Source organism: Propithecus coquereli, unplaced genomic scaffold (genome assembly GCF_000956105.1).
Source record: "Propithecus coquereli isolate 6110/MARCELLA unplaced genomic scaffold, Pcoq_1.0 Scaffold249, whole genome shotgun sequence".
Taxonomy (NCBI): domain Eukaryota; kingdom Metazoa; phylum Chordata; class Mammalia; order Primates; family Indriidae; genus Propithecus; species Propithecus coquereli.
Genome location: NW_012148052.1, coordinates 3,509,386 through 3,528,184, shown reverse-complemented (window position 1 = coordinate 3,528,184; position 18,799 = coordinate 3,509,386). Strand labels below are relative to the sequence as shown.

At 40.4% G+C, this 18,799-nt stretch overlaps 1 protein-coding gene across 1 annotated transcript in view; it reads left to right on the top strand.

The window, feature by feature from the left end:
* Window positions 1–18,799, top strand: part of MACF1 (microtubule-actin crosslinking factor 1) — a 215,682-nt gene that overhangs the window by 71,913 nt on the left and 124,970 nt on the right. The window contains exons 26-35 of the mRNA XM_012646667.1: window positions 1,278–1,456; window positions 2,154–2,292; window positions 3,247–3,440; window positions 4,535–4,697; window positions 6,058–6,141; window positions 8,711–8,818; window positions 9,006–9,104; window positions 11,009–11,161; window positions 11,475–11,563; window positions 13,895–14,030. Coding sequence (XP_012502121.1) covers window positions 1,278–1,456; window positions 2,154–2,292; window positions 3,247–3,440; window positions 4,535–4,697; window positions 6,058–6,141; window positions 8,711–8,818; window positions 9,006–9,104; window positions 11,009–11,161; window positions 11,475–11,563; window positions 13,895–14,030 — 1,344 coding nt within the window. The remainder of the gene's footprint in view (window positions 1–1,277; window positions 1,457–2,153; window positions 2,293–3,246; window positions 3,441–4,534; window positions 4,698–6,057; window positions 6,142–8,710; window positions 8,819–9,005; window positions 9,105–11,008; window positions 11,162–11,474; window positions 11,564–13,894; window positions 14,031–18,799) is intronic.

Here is an 18,799-nt window from a genome sequence, read left to right as displayed (position 1 = left end):
AAGGCGGGAGGATCACTTGAGGCCAGGAGTTTGAGACCAGGCTGGGCAACACAATATAAGACACCATCTCTACAAAAAATTAAAAAAAAAAAAAATTTAAATATCCTGTTTTTCATCAAACTTTTGTCAACTAGTTTTAGCATCCATTGTTGATTCTTGACTGAATCAATTATTGAAGTATCACATTTGCAAAAACTGATTTTCTAATTTTATCATTCCTTCTTCATTTTTAATATTTACATTCTATTAAATGGGAAAACCAACCTTCCTTCTTTTTGCCTGCCTGCCTCTCTGTCTCCTTCCCTTCCTACTTCCCTTCCTTCCCTCCTTCCTTTCTTTCTTCCCTTCTTTCCTCCCTCTCTTCCTTTCATCTTTAGTTATTTATATCAATATGTACTCACAGTTTCTTACTTTATTCAGTCATATATAATTTGTTACTATCATTGTTTTCGTTATTTTGATGCTCAAAATTTCCCAAATTTAGCCAATGGGAGCCCCTTTGTGCTGGCTTCTGTGTCCTTTTATCATGTCCCCGTCATTTTTTGAGTTCTTTTCTTTTTGACAAAACAAAGTGTTCCAGATTCATCTTGCCTTTGCCAACCCCAACCCTGGAATCAGCTATTTCTCTAAGGAGTTCTGATTCTTTTGGGTGAAGAATGTTATTTAGAAACCAAGATCTGGGTGCTGAGTGTGCTCGTTGTTGGGATGTCATTACTTACAGGATCACTTAGCAGACAGAGCTAGAAAACATATACTTACATACATGCATATACACACAAATGTTATATATATACACACATATATACATATATGTATAAACATATAAATATATATAGATCGATTTATTGATCCATGTCTTTCTCACACACACACACAATCATGAATTCATACTTCTAATTCTAAACCAATAGCTAGGACTATAGGTGCATGCCACTATGTCCAGCTAATTTTTAAAATTTTTTGTAGAGATGATGGTCTCACTGTGTTTCTCAGGCTGGTATCAAACTCCTGGCCTGAAGCGATCCTCTTGCCTCAGCCTCCCAGAGTGCTGGGATTACAGGCATGAGCCACCATGCCCAGCCCTGTTCTTACTTTTCAAATTTTTTTAGAGACAAGGTCTCACTCTGTTGCCCAGGCTGGAGTACATGGCGTAATCATAGCCTACTGCAGCCTCCAACTCTTGGGCTCAAGTGATCCTCCCACCTCAGCTTCCCAAGTAGCTGGGAGAACAGACGTGCACCACCACACCCAGCTAACATGTGTTTTGTTCCTGGCAGCGTACCCAGGAGGATTTGCAGCAACTGAGGTCAGACTTGGATGCTGTTTCCATGAAATGCAACAGCTTTCTCCATCAGTCTCCATCTGGTTCGAGTGTCCCAGCTCTGCGCTCAGAACTGAATCTGCTGGTGGAGAAGATGGACCGTGTCTATGGTCTCTCCACTGTCTATCTGAATAAGTAAGTGAGCTGAGGTTTTGGTTCCAAAGGGCAGTGTTATCCATTGGCATAAGAAGGGGAAAGGCCAGGAGTGTTTCATGAATAATCCAGAGAGAGTACAGATCTTAAAGAACATGTACCCATGATGAGAGGTATTGGCTTTAGTTCCTGATAATATGGACTTGGTTCATTTGCACTGCAATAACAAATGTCAGTGATATGGATAGGGAGTTGATTTGCAGTGATGGGACTCTTTTGTACCTCATTTCCATTTGATTAGATACCTTTGAAAGTAACACTTAAAGGCATTATGAGAAAGGGAGAGAGACTAAAGAATAAAAAGAAAAGTTGTCAGCTAAACTAGATTTAAGTCTTTAAAGGTCTTCCCCCACCCATCCATCTCCACCCATGACCTTGAAGAGTAGCAGATCTTAGACTCTTCACACGGTCAAGTGGGTTTCTGGCCTAATGCCTTTTGTCCATGAGTCCACCACATATGTGCATGTCCCAGTACAACTTAAAACTTTATTTTGAATTGACTTACATTGGCAGCATATATACCACACTTTCTTGTTTTCACCAAACTCTGTCATCATCTAAAAATGGTGAAATTGATTTTGGTAGTTACATTTTATGAACCTCTCTGCAGCACTCCAGGTATATAATCTAGCTCTTAAAATTTATGTGTTGATGAAGGAAGATGATTTTATCCCCACAGATTAAAGACAATCGATGTTATAGTGCGTAGTATACAAGATGCCGAACTCTTGGTCAAAGGTTATGAAATCAAGCTGAGTCAAGAAGAAGCAGTACCAGCAGATCTCTCAGCTCTGGAGTCCCATCGATCTACATTACGGGTAGGTCACTCTGAGTTTCTTAGGAGATTAACTGAACATGTCCATTGCTTTAGGTTAGCAGAGAAATTTTTTTTTTTTTTTTGAGGCAAAGTCTTACTCTGTTACTCCAGGTAGAATACAGTGTGTCATCATAGCTCACTGCAACCTCAGACTCCTGGGCTCAAGTGAACCTCCTGCCTCAGCCTCCCGAGTAGCTGGGACTACCGGTGCATGCCACCACACCCGGCTAATTTTTCTATTTTTCCTAGAGACAGGGTCTTGCTCTTGCTCAGGCTAGTCTCAAACTCCTGAGCTCAAGTGATCCTCTCGCATCAGTCTCCCAGAGTGCCAGGATTATAGGTGTAAGTCACTGTGCCCAGTCTGGGAAATGCAATTTTGGGAGATACGACACTGATTTAAGTTTGCATTTGAACAAGGCAGAATATCATATTTAAATATTTTAATATGTATTCAAAGAAGGAGGGACTGAGAAATATGTATAGCTAGAAATGGAAGAGAAAGGGGTATTTTTTTTTATTTATTTTCTCCCTTTTTTCTTAAATCATGGCTTAATTAGATATAGTCAATGGTTATGCCATAAGTTTATAAATTACTTAGCTATTATCACATTTGATTCTCACAAGCCACTCTGTGAAGTGGATAAGAAGAGATTTTTATCTCCAACTACAGGTGAGACCATGTTGGTTTCATAGCTCGTAAGCAGTGAAACCAGGTTTTAAATATGAGTTCATTGCACATTTCTCTGTATGGTACTGCCTGCCCTTGGCTTCCCAACGTGTGTCAGGAAAGCAGAGTCTGTGACCTGTGGAGACATTTGTGGCACAAGCCTTCTAAGGCACAATCACAGATATGAATTGGAGCCAGGTGTAGACAATGTCCTTGTTTTCTATCTTAGTCTGAATCCTTTTTAGTGTGGAGAATATTTAACCTGTTTCTGTGCTTATGTTTTTGTAGCACTGGCTTAGTGATGTGAAGGAGAAGAATTCAGTGTTTTCAGTCCTAGATGAGGAAATTGCCAAGGCCAAGGTCGTGGCAGAGCAGCTGAGTCGTCTGACACCAGAGCGAAGTGTGGATTTGGAACGCTACCAGGAAAAAGGTTCCCAGCTGCAGGAGCGCTGGCACCGAGTCATTGCCCAGCTTGAGACCCGGTAAGTGGTGGCCCCACCTTTTCCTCCTATTAGACTTCAGGGACTAGGTCTTAAACAAAAATAGTTATGTCTGTGTATTCATGTTTTTTTTTGTTTGTTTTTTGGTTTTTAGTGTTTTTTTTTTTTGGAGACAGAGTCTCACTCTGTTGCCTAAAACTCCCGGGCTCAAGCAATCCTCCTGCCTCAGACTCCTGAGTAGCTGGGACTACAGGCGTGCACCACCACACCTGGCTAATTTTTCTATTTTTGCTCGGGCTGGTCTCAAACTCCTGAGCTGAAGCAATCCTCCCCGCCTCGGCCTCTCAGAGTGCCTAGGATTATAATGCCTAGGATTATAGGCATGAGCCACCATGCCTGGCCTCCAGTTCTTGTTTTACTCACTTTGAATCCAACTATGAGCCATCTTTCATAGTGGGGCTTTGTAGCATTTCTTGCTTCCATCTCATTTGCTAATTCAGTGGTGTTTGTTACTAGCAGTCCTGCCTTGGATGATAGATATGAATAGGAAAGAGAGAAACTACATCTCTCTGAGGCTAAACTGGGTAGGGAGACGAGTTTAGCAACTCATATAAGTATGGATTGATTCTCTCTAATTGAATTACTATCCCATGGCTGGTTATACTAACAGAAGTGGTGTAACTATTATTGCAAGTAAAGGAAATTATTATTTTTCACTCCTACCTCTGTTTCTGCTGAAGAAATTACAGTGATTCATAAATCATAACTGTGGTACACTGACAGGTACTCCATCATCAGGGTACAGAAGTGTACAGCCAGTACTACTTTATTGGCAACCCTGGTAATCCTTGGTAACCTAGGTCAAAAATTTGGCAAAGATTATCATGAGATGCCAGACCACAAGGCAGTTTCCAGGGCCAGTAGTGTATAACGGGTTTCTGCTCACTTTTTACACCACAGGGCACTGGGTACATGCATAGGTCTCACCCAGCCTTGCATTGTTGCTCCCCATAAATAAAGATGCATCCTTTCTGTTTAAGCCCAACTGGGAGCATGGGCTAAGGAGGGAATTACCTCATTTACTTTACTGTATTTATAGCAAGGTATCTGATAGCAGTTTCCCTTTGTTTCTCCAGCCAATCTGAGCTAGAAACTATCCAGGAAGTTCTGGGAGATTACCGAGCCTGCCATGGAACTCTCATCAAGTGGATTGAGGAGACCACTGCCCAGCAGGAAATGATGAAGCCAGGCCAGGCTGAGGATAGCAGAGTGCTGTCGGAGCAGCTCAACCAGCAGACGGTGGGTGTGGTAATAACACAGTAAAAGTTGCAGGGGGATAGAATTAGTTCATTATGAAAGAAAATAATGTTCTAGCAATTAAATCTGCCCCCACATAGCAAGCCCCCTCTTCTTAGATGGGTTCAAGAAGGATGGTCTCAAGATATTAGTTTCGCATCTAGGTTAGAGGACCTATAAAGTCCCTTCAATCCTGAGTTTTATAACTGTATATTAAAATCACTAGATGGACAGATTAAAATTATCTTCATTTTGTTTCTTAATAGTACATTTTATTTTACTAGGATTAGAATATGGGGATTTGAAAACCCAGGGAAAGCAGTGAGTGGAAGAAAATGATTTCATTTAAAGCATTTTTCTTGGTGTTTTGTTTTGTTTTAGCATTATGGTTGAGAGTATGAGGTCTGGAGTTACATTGCCTGGGTTCTAGTCCTGGTTCACTCTCCTGCTATGAGCACTTTTAACAAATTACTTCCAGCGGTGGGGAACCTGCAGCCTCAAGACCACATGTGGCCCTCCTGATCCCCACGTGTGGCCCTTCGACTGAATCCAAACTTCACAGAACAAATCCCTTTATTAAAAGGGATTTTTGGCCGGGCGTGGTGGCTCATGCCTGTAATCCTAGCACTATGGGAGGCTGAGGCAGGCAGATTGTTTGAGCTCAGGAGTTCGAAACCAGACTGAGCAAGAGCGAGACCCCGTCTCTACTAAAAATAGAAAGAAATTAATCAGACAACTAAAAATATATAGAAAAAATTAGCTGGGCATGGTGGCGCATGCCTGTAGTTCCAGCTACTCGGGAGGCTGAGGCAGAAGGATTGCTTGAGCCCAGGAGTTTGAGGTTGCTGTGAGCTAGGCTGACGCCACGGCACTCACTCTAGCTAGGGTAACAGAGTGAGACTCTGTCTCAAAAAAAAGAAAAAAAAAGGGATTTTTATTAAAAGGCAGCACTCAGGGATCCAGGAGGCCACATGTGGCCCCAAGGCCTCAGGTTCTTTTCCTCATTAATGAAATGGACATAGTTCATTATTTATTTAATCTGCCCTATAGGGCTATTTTTATTAGGATGAAATGAAATGATACATGTAAAATAATTAGAACTGTGGTTCTCAAGGTGTGCACCCCGTACCGACAGCACCAGCATCACCTGGGGGCATATTAGAAATGCAAGTTCTTGGACCCAACCCCAGACCCACTGAATCAGAAACTTTGAAAGTGGAGCCCAGCAGTCTATATTTTAACCAGGCTTCCTGGTGATTCTGATGCAGCTAAGATTTGAAAACCACTGCCTTAGAACATAATAAATGCTGTTTCAGTGATGATAATGACAACAATGATGTTGTTGTGCTGTTTTTGTTTCTAGGATCTGTTTGCAGAAATCGAGAGAAATCAGACAAAACTGGACCAGTGTCAAAAATTTTCCCAACAATACTCCACTATTGTAAAGGTAACTTTACCACATCCACAGGGAACAAAAATACAAAAATGATCTCCAGCTTAGGAAAATCTGCATTGTCACTATAGATTCTGTTTCTGGACAAATTAAGCAGAGCTCTTATGCTAGAGGCTTGCCCTATTCTTCAGTTATGCAGATGTGTACTTACTGTGGCCTCATGCTTGGGGATGCTCGGAGAAGTACCACATGTTGACTGGGATTGGAGGAGCCTCCATTTGGATGACCATAGATAGGCCTCTTAAACTTATCATGACAAAAACAGAATGTTTGGGTTTTCTTCTCATATATGCTTTTCACTTGTCTTTCCTATCTCAGGAAATAATGTTGCCATTTTTCTTAGTTGCTGAGGCAAAAAACCCAAGAATCATCCTAAACTCTTCTCTTTGCTTTAATCTTTGTATTCTCTGTTGGCTCTGTCTTCGAATATGTCTGACTACCTCTCATTATCTCCTCTGTTTCCCTAGTTCACAGCTGAGTAAGGAATCGTCTATAGACTACTACAGACTACTACAGTACCTCCGAGCTAGTCTCTTGCTTCTGCTCCTTCCTCCACAGACTGTTTTCCCACACAGTAGCCAGATTCCACTTTTTAGAACATACTGTATGTCACTGAATCTTGATTATAATTCACTGATTATAAGCTACACCATAATTTTATGCATATGAAGAAAAAGAAAAGAAACTGCCAATTATGTGACAAACCATTGAGTGTAAGATATATTCCAATTTTAAAGATACTTAAATGTGGAGAAAAGATGTACCTTACAATAGATGAAAAATGGTAAATCAGGTCATGTCACTCTCCTGCTCAAAATGGTCCAATAGATTCATATCATACTCATAATAAAATTCTAAATCCTGTATGGTTTACGAAGACATGCATGATCTGGCCCTTTCCTATTTCTCTTACAATGTCTTTAAAGAAAAAAATCACTTGAGATTCTTATATATTTATGTTTATTCTGTGGCTTTCCACAAGAATGTAAGTTCCAGGGAAGCAAGGGTTTTTCTGACTTGTTCCCCACTTGTGTATAGGACTCAAAACAATGGCAGATACTTAGTAGATTGCTCAACAAATATTTTTTGAATAAATGCATTTCTTTAGTTAATAACAAAAGATTTGGTGTAAGAAAGAATTGAGTTCAAATCCTAGCTTCACCCTTTTCTAAGCTTGAGACTTTGAGCAAGTGCTTAGCCTGAATTTCTGTTGCTGTCTCTGTAAAATGGAAATAATGACTACCTAACTGAATGATTGTAAAGAGTAAATGAGATAATGTATACATGAACTCATGCCTCAGCAGCTAAGAAAAATGGCAACAGTTAGTGGTAGAAATTGCTTTTATTATTATTATTTTATTATTGTTGCCACTACTATTTTTTTATGGGTTCCTTCAGGAACTTGGAATTTAATGTTTTTCTTCTGCCCAGAGTTTCCTAAGTAGACAACAGAAACAGGACATTCTAGGCAAAGGAACTGCATGATCTAAGGCACAGAGGAATTAAAATACATGATTATGTGAGGAAATAGCAAATATTCTGGTGCAGCTAGAAGCTACATGAGGAGCAGTTACTATGGGAAATGAGTGGGGAAGTTGGGGCCAACTCACGGAAGGCCTTGTTGAGCTGTTTTGACTTTGTCTTTTATTCTTGCTCTTCAAATGTTGTGTTTGAACCAGTAGCATCAGCATCACCTGGGAGCTTGTTAGAAATGCAGAATCTCAGACCTATTGAATCAGAGTCTGCATTTTAATAAGGTGCCCAGATGATTTGTATGCATGTTGATGTTTGAGGAACTCTGCTCTAGGTCGTTGAAAGCTTTTAAGCAGAGTGACAATGTGGTCATCTTTGGGTTTTAGAAAAATTATTCTGGTGGCATGGTAGAGAATAATTGGAGGTAAGGCTAGAGGCAGTGAGAGTACATAAGAGGCTACCGCACCCCTCCATGTGAGAGATGAAGAGGGCCTGGACTAGGGCAGCACTCTCAGGATTGTGAGGGAGTGGCAGAATAGCATGGTGAAATGAGAAGAGCACTGGTTTAGGGATTAGAAGACTGAGATTCTGCTACTTACCCACTGAGTTAATTAGGAAAATTCACATCTCCTCTCTGGGCTTTAGTTTTTCCACATGTGAAATGAAAATGTTGCTTGGTGAACAACATACTGTAACTGAGGAGTCAGCAAACCACAATCCACGAGCTAAATCTAGCCCACATACCTGTTTTTGTATGGCCCATGAGAAATGGTTTGAAAAAAATTTTAAAAGAATAATATTTCATGATGTGAAAATTATATGAACTTCAATTTTCAGTGTCCGTAAGCAAAGTTTTATTGTAACAAAGCCATGCTTTTTCATTTACATATTGCCTATGGCTGCTTCCACCCACGTGACAGAAATAGCATGGGCTGATATTCTCTACCTGGCCCTTTGCAGGACATATTTGCTAACCTCCTGCCTAAATGGTCACCAAAATGCCTTCCAGCAGTAAAATGCTGTGATTCTATTACATGTGTGTGAGCTATAAAGCCCTAAGTAAATATAGTGAAATTTCTTCCTTTCCTAGGACTATGAATTACAACTGATGACATACAAGGCCTTTGTGGAATCACAGCAGAAGTCCCCTGGCAAGCGCCGTCGCATGCTTTCCTCTTCAGATGCCATCACACAAGAGGTGAAAAGGGTGGGGGAAGAAAATACGCCATTGTCTTCCTTTAAGGAAAGACTCATTTGGCCTCATTTTGATGTAGGCCTCACTTTTCTGTTGAGCATGAGACTCCATGAGAATTTCCCCTGTTTTCAACTATTTACATTTAGCTTTTTGGCAGATAGTGTATCTAAATTGTTCTTTTGAACTATAGTTCATGGACTTAAGGACTCGCTACACAGCATTGGTGACCTTAACAACTCAGCATGTGAAATACATCAGTGATGCACTTCGCCGTCTGGAGGAGGAAGAGGTAAGGATATTTGTGTCCTGAATTTTCATTGAAAATAAAAATCCTTGGGCAGTGGCACGTGCCTGTAGTCCCAGCTACTTGGGAGACCAAGGTGGGAACATCACTTGAGCCCGGGAGTTCAAGTCTAGCCTGGGCAACATAGTGAGACACCATGTCTAAAAAATTTTTTTTTAAAAATCCTATGCCTCATTTACCAAAATTTAAAGTACACACAGAGCCAGTTCTCATTATTTGCAATAGTTGTGTTCTATAAAGTTGCTATATTGGCAAGTACTGAACCATTGCTCCTAGGGGAATTACAGGTTAGGTTCCTTCAATCCTCTGGTCATAACACTTGTCAATAGATCAGTACATAACCTTGTTTTATGTGTGTTTTGTTTAAAGACAGTTTACATATATTGTTGACTCACTGACATTGAACTCATGGCAAACAGTACTGGTAACTCACTTCTGAATGAAGCTTATCTAACACATGTATTTTCTCAATAAGGCACATCACAGCCACACTAGATAGCACTTAAGCACTATTTGAGGCCATTTTAAACAGTGAAATCATGTTATGAATCACAAAAATCATAGAAATGTGAAAAACATGGCACTAAGTTGACTGTGAAAAGCACACTCGTTTACCATGCGAAAGCTAAAACAAGAAGGCAGAGTGTTGCCTTGTTCTACCTCGGCTGGTAACATGTACATTGGGCAACTAAAATTTCTTGCTGCTCTGTGCATGGTTGGGAATGACCACGAAAGCAGCTCAAGTATTGACTTTGGGGTTACAAATAAATTTTGGTGAGTGGATGAATTTAATAAATACAGAATCTGTGAATAGTGAATAATAAGGATTGACTGTATTGTAGCTAGCACTCTGACTTCCAAGTATCTTTATTACAGAAATATAAGTACATGAAGAAAAGGGTATGGGCCAGACATGGTGGCTCACACCTGTAATCCTAGCACTTTGGGAGGCCGAGGTAGGAGGAATGCTTGAGGCCAGGACTTTGAGGTTGCTGTGAGCTGTGATGGCACCTCTGTACCCTAGCCTGGGTGACAGAGTGAGATCCTGTCTCTAAAAAAATAAATAGATAAAGAGAAAAAAAAAGGCTGTGAACAAAGATTGGAAACTTCCAAATTCCATACAATGGAATGCTATCAAGCTATTAAATAATGAAATAGATTTAAGTGAATTAAAATGGAAAGATATTTATAATATGTTATTTGAGGAAAAAAGTTATAACTGTATGATTATGATTTCAATAAAAACTGTGTACTGCAAAGATATAATATGACACAGAAACAAGTTTATACATATATATAGGCAAATTTCTGGGGAAATAAGATTAAGCTACATATATTATGTATTTCACATTTGTGTTGATTTGTTGTAATGAACATATCATCTTTTTATAATCATAAAAATCTTCTATGTCTTTGCAAAATAAGTTTCCACATATTCAACCACTCTTAGAAAAGCTGTTGAAAACCTTAACCAGACTATCTTTTGCCTATGTAAATTAGCGAGCATTTCTTTGTGACAATACCTACCTAATATCTCTGTAGGTTTCGGTCTCCTCACCTGTAAACCTAGGAATTATGAAAATGAATAAGATGCTGTATGTGAAAGGCTTTTTTCAAATAAGTAACTATTGAGTACCTATTATATATATAAGACAGTGCGTTTTTTCCTTTTTTTTTAAAAAGGTGTTAAACCTAGGTATAACAAATTTAGCTGTTAGTATCACACAGGCGCCTGTGAGCAGTGCTATAGGCTGGCTAAATTATATTTAAGTTGGGGTTATTTTCACTACCTACTTATTTAGGTAACTGTCATGCCTGTGTTTTAGGAAGTCAAAAGTCTTGCCAGTCTAATAAATAAGGTGTTGCTGATTTTCTACTTCTTGTTCTAGAAAGTGGTAGAAGAAGAAAAACAGGAACATGTGGAGAAGGTTAAAGAACTTTTGGGCTGGGTGTCTACCCTAGCAAGGAATACACAAGGAAAAGCTGCCTCATCCCAGACCAAAGAATCAAGAGACATTGAAAAAGCTATTTTGGAACAGCAGGTGAGTAGAAGGTCCATGTCTGTCTACCTGGGTAGAATAATATGTGATAATGCATTAGGTGGAATAATAGAAGTCATCTATGGGCCATTCCAGAAGTGATTGTTGCCTGAGTAAATGTTAACTTCTAGGGCTTAAACTTAAGAAGCCATCTTGTTTGTACATCTGCCTTTTTAATCAGCTGTAGCTCGTTGGTAATAATAATTGGACCTAAGCTGCATTTTTTACCTAGGATTTTTAAAAAGTTAATTTCAAATAATTTTTGACTCTTAATTCTTGGGTTTTGAAGCTTTTTCTCTTTATTTATACTACATAGGTTCTGACAGAAGAGCTGACAACCAAGAAGGAACAAGTCTCTGAAGCCATTAAAACTTCACAGATCTTCTTAGCGAAGCACGGTCATAAGTGAGTATAAAATGAGAGATTATGGTTTATCTGGGGCCCTGCTCTATCTGGCTAAAACTTAGAGTCATGATGGGGATTCAGGCTATAGAATTCAGGGCAGCAAAAGACAAACTATGAAAAGCCTTGTAGTTCATACTAAGGAGTTTGCATTTTACTTTGTTGGCTGTGGGGAGGGATTTTAAACATGATTGGATTTTGTTTATAAAGGTTACTAGAACAATTATGTAGAGAACAGATTGAGATGGGCTATAATAGAGGCTGAGAGGCCAGTTAAGAGGCTGTTGACAATGTAGGCAAGAAATGGTGAGGGATGGAGAGGAGGAGACTGAGTTAAGATATTAAGGATGATGAATCTGTGGATTTGGTGACACATGAAAATCATCATATAAAGTGACAGGAATTTGAGTTATCAGCATAGTAGAATCCATAAGCGTGGATTAATGCAAAAGGGCTTTTCAGGGCTTCTCAGCCTATAAAGGAAACCTCAGAGAAGGAAAAGGAAAATTATGAGTGATACCTTTGAGGTCGGCCTGGGCAACTAACAAGACCTCATCCCTACAAAAAATAAGAAAAATTAGTCGGGCATGGTGGTACGCACCTGTAGGCCTAGCGACGCAGGAGGATTGTTGGAGCCCATTAGTTTGAGGTTGCGATAGTGCCACTGCACTGCAGCCTGGGTGACAGAGTGAGACCCTGTCTCTTAAAAAAAAAAAAAAATAGGAGGAACTTTATGGACTGAGTTTCAAGGACAAAAGGGAGGAGATAATAGGAGAAAGGTTCCAGAGGACACGGGAGAGGATGAAATTTATCAATGGATAGAAACCTTAAACAGGAGTTGAAACAGCTTTTCCTCTGAGGTATGGGGGAAAGGAGATTAGGAAAGGTGTGGATAGAGGTAAATTTATAAATTTGTCAGTAATGAAGCCAGAAAGTTAGAGAATTAGTGCCCAGCGGTCTTGATTTTCCTTTTTTTCGAGACAGAGTCTCACTCTGTTGCCTGGGCTAAAGTGCCGTGGAGTCAGCCTAGCTCACAGTAACCTCAAACTCCTGGGCTCAAGCAATCCTTCTGCCTCAGCCTCCCATGTAGCTGGGACTACAGGCACATACCACCACACCTGGCTAATTTTTTCTATTTTTAGTAGAGACGAGGTCTTGCTCTTGCTCAGGCTTGTCTCAAACTCCTGACCTCAAGCGATCCTCCTGCCTTGGCCTCCAAAGTGCTAGGATTATAGGCATGAGCCACCTGGCCTGTATTTTCTCTTTGAAATAAGCAGAGAGGTAGCTGAAAGGGTGGTGCTGAGGACAAAGGAAGAAGGGCTTGGCTAGAAACTTCCAAGAGGATTGTCAAGAAGTATTCAGGCTCAGTTGAGGTTAGAAACCAGTATGATCTTTCTATCTGGTTGTGGGATTTTTTTTTTTCTCATTGGATATACTTAGCAGCCTGGATGTGGAAGCAGGGAAGTCCAGTGGTTTGACTGATCTGGGGTTGGGGTTTTATCAGGTTAGTGAGTGGAGAGTATAAGGAAAATGGTAAGGAACTGATTAAGAAGACGAACTGTGGGGTCTGGACTCAAAACAGAAGAAACTGGCCGGGCGCGGTGGCTCACGCCTGTAATCCTAGCTCTCTGGGAGGCTGAGGCGGGCGGATTGTTTGAGCTCAGGAGTTCGAAACCAGCCTGAGCAAGAGCGAGACCCCGTCTCTACTAAAAATAGAAAGAAATTAATTGGACAACTAAAAATACATAGAAAAAATTAGCCGGGCATGGTGGCACATGCCTATAGTCCCAGCTACTCGGGAGGCTGAGGCAGATGAATTGCTCAAGCCCAGGAGTTTGAGGTTGCTGTGAGCTAGGCTGATGCCACGGCACTCTAGCCCAGGCAACAGAGCAAGACTCTGTCTCAAAAAAAAAAGAATTTGTTATGTTCTGTCTAGAATATTTTTAAAAGAAAATAGGTATAGAAGGAGTAAAGAAAGATAAAACTGGAAGGTAGGGTTATAATCATATAATGGATTCTTGAAGTCTAAGATTTCAGAAGTAGAATAATTTTAGATGATGGCAGAGTCCATGTCTGCCATGTGTGGATGGGACTAAGTGGAGAGGAGGCCATTTTGACTGCAAGCGTAAGGTGACATAGCATTGACGTCACCAAGAATCGTGACTTGATTTGAGAGAAACAGGAAAACTATGAATGAGATGCCAAAGTCTTCAATTAATATGGAAAACTAACCGGATAATCCATCCAAGATGAAGAAGTGGTGATTTTGAAGCAGTAGAGGAGAGTTTGGAGAATGCTTTTTTCCTAAAAAAGCTTTAATGCTTCCTTATCCAGGCTTTCAGAAAAAGAGAAGGAACAGATATCTGAGCAATTGAATGCCCTGAATAAGGCCTACTGTGACCTTTGTGACGGCTCGGCAAACCAGCTTCAGCAGCTTCAGAGCCAGTTGGCTCAGCAGACAGAACAAAAGGTACTTTTAGTTGTTATCTCCAAATGTTGGGAGGGTACCTTTTGAATGGTGTAAAAGCAGCTTTGCTGATTGAGAGTCATGATCACTAGCTTTCCATGACCAGTATGACTTAATTTTTAACCTCATCTTAGCAACCATTTGTCTTGTGTTTCTTTACTGGGGTTCCATGATGTTTTGGTCAGTCCAAAACACTAAAAGGCACTTATGGCTAACCCTTTAGATCTGGTTCACCTTTTCTGTCTTCTGCCACTTTGTGACAGACAGCAGTCAAGGAGAACATAAATTCTGTATCATGTCTGATCACAGGGTAATAAGATTACTGCTTTGTGGCGTTGTCACACAAAAGTTGACAGCCAAGAGTTCTGGATATTGGGAAGAAAAAACTGTGAACCTCTTCCCTCCATACAATGAATAATGAGAAATGTTCAGTTCCAAAGCTAACTGGTGGATTAGCTTCACTGACTGAGACGCTGGTTCTCCTCACCCATAGTCATCTCATCATGTGGCATCTTTACCAGTTCCCACTTCATGTTCATTTCCTGGACCATATGAAAGTCATTATAGTTCCTGCTGGTTGTCCTAAGTTCTTCCTGGATATTTGTGTGTGTGTGTACACTTACCATATTATATACATGTGTCTCTGGGATATATATGTGTGTTTGCCTGCTTATTTCCTATGTTGTGAAGCAGTGGCCAACTTACGTGGGGCAGGCCAAAATTTAAGCTCATGTGGTAATCAAATTTGATCCATACAATGCTCAAAATGATATTCAGAAAAAATATGCCTCGACTCTGGTCCTTGGATATAAAATTTGTACAGCAGGAGCTAGAGTTGACCACAAGACAGAACCAGCTGTGATTTGATGGTATATTTCCAAAAAGAATGTGCTGGTGTAGCATCCTCTGTGTAAGGTAGCCCACTTCTAATGGCTTGTTGCTTCACCATATAAGGGAGTATGTGAAAAGTTTTAACAATTGCTTGCTGAGAACTGAGAACATCCAGCTCTCATTTTGAAAGGTTAAAAAAGGAGGGAGGGGGGAAGAAAGGAAGAAAGACAAGCTTCTGAGCACCACTACATTGAGCATGATGTGTCCCCTGTACCGTTCGTGTGTTTCATGTGAAGTATTGTTCTGATTAACTGACATCCTTGCTTACAAGTTTCACTAACCCTTTGGAGTTTAAGCACAAATGCACAAAGGGAAAAGAGGACGACCTGTTTGGGGTTCTTTTTTGCAAAAAACAAACAGTCGCATGCTGGACGCTAACACCAAGCTTACACTGTGTGTGTGACACGGCTGAGCTGCTCCATAAGGCTCTATCTCTTATCTGCCCAAGGCGTGCCCTGCAAGTCTGGTAAGTAGAGCCTTTTATGTTTTCTTTCCTCCTCTCCCTCTGTCTCTTAATTCTTGTTTAGGTCGGAATGTCCATGTTCGTTAGGATTGAAATGGATATTTCTCTGGATTACTTCCCAGCTCGCTGCTTCCTGCCTGTCCTCCAATTATGAGGGTATTAGAAGGAACAGTGTAGTCTTTTCTCTGGCTAGACTCCAGCCAGGCCTTTCTTTGGTGTCAGCATTTCTGAGGCTCCTTGAATCTCACAGAAGAAATTAGAAGGTTTCAAAAGAATCTTTTTCTTTGTCATATTGTCTGCTTCTGAATAACCTTTACATGAATTTTCTAAAAGGAATTTTTTGGGTATCTCAAAGAGTTATATGCCATTGAGCTTTTTCCTCCAGTCTCTACAAAATAGACACATAGTGAATTCGCATAATATACACATTTAACTTATACACATTGAACTCTGCATTCTTGGTCAAAAAACAAATAATACTTTAAATAGTGTGGACAAGTCTGTCAGTTATTCCTTTAATTGAACTCATACAGTGAAATGCAAATGTGAACCAAATCTACATTCTTTCTTTTGCTATCCATTCTGCATTCTTATTGTGTGCAATTCATCAAGCTTGAAATCCTTAGTTCATGTTTTAAAAATCTGGGTGAGAAATGGCTTAATGATTTTAAGGGTTTCCTTATTATTTATCTGTTTATTCATCAAATGTTTATTGAACTGCAGGTACTATTCTTAGACCTGCATGAGCAACTTACCTGCTTTTATGGAACTTACTTCTCCCTGAAATAAATGCATTATTTAGGAGGCAGGGAAGTGATTGGCAATGGCTTCAACAAGATCCTCCATGGATAAGTTATGTAAGAGTTATGTAAGGATCAGAAAGTAACACTGACCAACCAGGGACAAATAAAATCATATATGGCAAATGCAAATAATGAACATGAACAAGAAGAGCTGAAAAGGTAGAGAATAATAAAAATGATGAAGTGTTCTAAGTGGTTAAACACTTAAATGATTTAAAATCTAAACACATCATTCTGTGATAAAAGGCTTCAAAATGTGAATTCTTCAGGAACTGTTTCTGGGATTTGCATGCGTAATTTTGGCAGTGTGTAAGTAATGTACCTTACTCGTTGACCTTGGAACTTAACTCCTGTGTAAGATGTGACTGTAACGTTCCTGTCCTTTATGCTCTTCTGGATCTGACTGAGAAGGCAATATAATAGCACACAATTTAGAATCAGACCTTGATTTGTTTCTAGAACTCACTAGTTTTGTGACTTTGGACAAGTTACCTAACTTCTCTGTGCCTCATTTTTTTATCTGCAAACTGAAGATTAAAATAATTGTTTTCATAGGATTGTTGCGAGGAGTAAATATCAGTGCTTAGTAAATCTAATAATAAGTGGTAGCTGTAATCATAGATGTTGTACTACCCATTCTAGCCCAGACTAGAAGAAAAGTTACTAGTAGTTCCAGAGGCAAAGGACTCAGTCAGTTTCTTTCTTGACTTACTAATTCCAAGGCCTAGAATTAATTTAACTCAGAGCTACTGCTTTGGAAGAAGCTACAATTGGCCACCAAGAGTTTGCCCCAATTGCTAAACAGTTTCTTGAATAGTATACAGAGGCCCATTTACTGGGATGCACAACTGCTCTGTGGCTATTTGGCTGCTTAAAGCTCTCTTCTCATCTGTGGACCAATCCTGCTGTACTCATCAGCAGGGAAGTGCTACTTCCAGAGCCTTCCGCATGGTTTGTAACACTGAAAAGTTGTTATTTGGGGTTGAATTCTCACTTTTTGGGAACTGGTATGTGTCTGTAAGAATCTTTGTGATTATTTAGTCTTAGAAATAACTATTCTCTCACTGCTTGCCGCTTTATAGAGCTTGTCACTCAGATATGCTAATGCTATAATACTGTCAAGTAATCTGTGAACTTCTGGCTCTGTTAAACATTCTGCAGTTTAGAAAAAAAATTTTTTAGCATTAACATTGCTAGGCTTGCTTCAGAATATTTCCTATGTGTTGGGGCTTATCCCAGGCTGGGTTTTTCTTGTGGTCAGATTTTATATAATGTAGTTGTTTGTTTGTTTGGTTTTTTTTTTAAAGAGGCAGGGTCTCACTGTGTTGCCCGGCTGGTCTTAGACTCCTGTCCTCAAGTGATTCTCTTGCCTTGGCCTGCCAAGGTACTGGGATTACAGGCATGAGCCACTGCACCTGGCCTATAGTTCTTTGAGTGACCCCTTTCAACAGTTGTGCTACGACATTGGCCCTGATTCAGTTTTCTTTTTCGTTTTTTCTTTTAGGGTTACAGAGCAGTTGCTGGGGTGATTGACCTAGGCACAGTGGAGATATTTCCCATCTTCAGAGCCATGCAAAAGGGCCTTATTGACCAAGACACAGGCCTTGCGCTCCTGGAATCCCAGGTTATCATGTCTGGCCTCATTGCCCCTGAGACCAGTGAAAACCTTTCTTTGGAGGAGGGCCTAGCCAGAAACCTCATTAATCCCCAGATGTACCAGCAGCTCCAGGAACTACAGGATGCCCTGTCCTTAATAATCAGGCTTCCTGAGAGCAAAGGCCCTCTTTCTGTGGTGGAAGCAATTGAAAAGAGAATAATCAGTGAGAGAGTTGGACTGAAAATCTTAGAAGCTCACCTGGCAACTGGAGGTTTCTGTCTCTCCCCTAGTGAGAACTGTATTAACCTGGAAGAGGCTTTTCATCAGGGCCTCATTTCTACATGGCTTCATTCAGTATTAGAGTCTCATCTGAGATCATCCAAGAATTTGATAGACCCCAACACAGCTGAAAAAATCAGTTTGGTGGATCTGATGCAAAGATGTATTGTCCACCAGGAATCAGGGTTGAAATTGCTACCTGTCAAGCAATTGGCAGGGGGAATGGTGAGCTTGAAATCAAGCAGGAAGGTCAGCATTTTCCGTGCAGTTCAGGAAGGGCTTATAGATAGGCAAGTCACTGTCCGGCTGCTGGAAGCTCAGCTTTTTGCTGGTGGCATAGTAGATCCAAGAACAGGACACAGACTAACAGTGGAAGAGGCTGTAAGACATAATTTGATTGACCAAGATATGGCCTGTGCTATTCTCATAAGGCAGCTTCAGACAGGAGGCATCATAGACACTGTCACTGGACAAAGGCTGACAATAGATGAAGCAGTAAACAATGGTCTTGTAGCCGCTAAGATCGCTCTTGTGATTCTGGAGTCCCTCTGGTCATTCATGGGGTTGTTATGGCCTGAATCTGGAGAGATCCTCCCAATTACAGATGCTCTAGAACAAGGTATTGTGTCTACTGAACTGGCACATAAAATCCTTAGTAACCGACAGCATATTAAAGCTCTGTTTATACCAGCAACCACAGAGATTTGGTCCTGGAAGAAAGCAATGGAAAACGGTATCT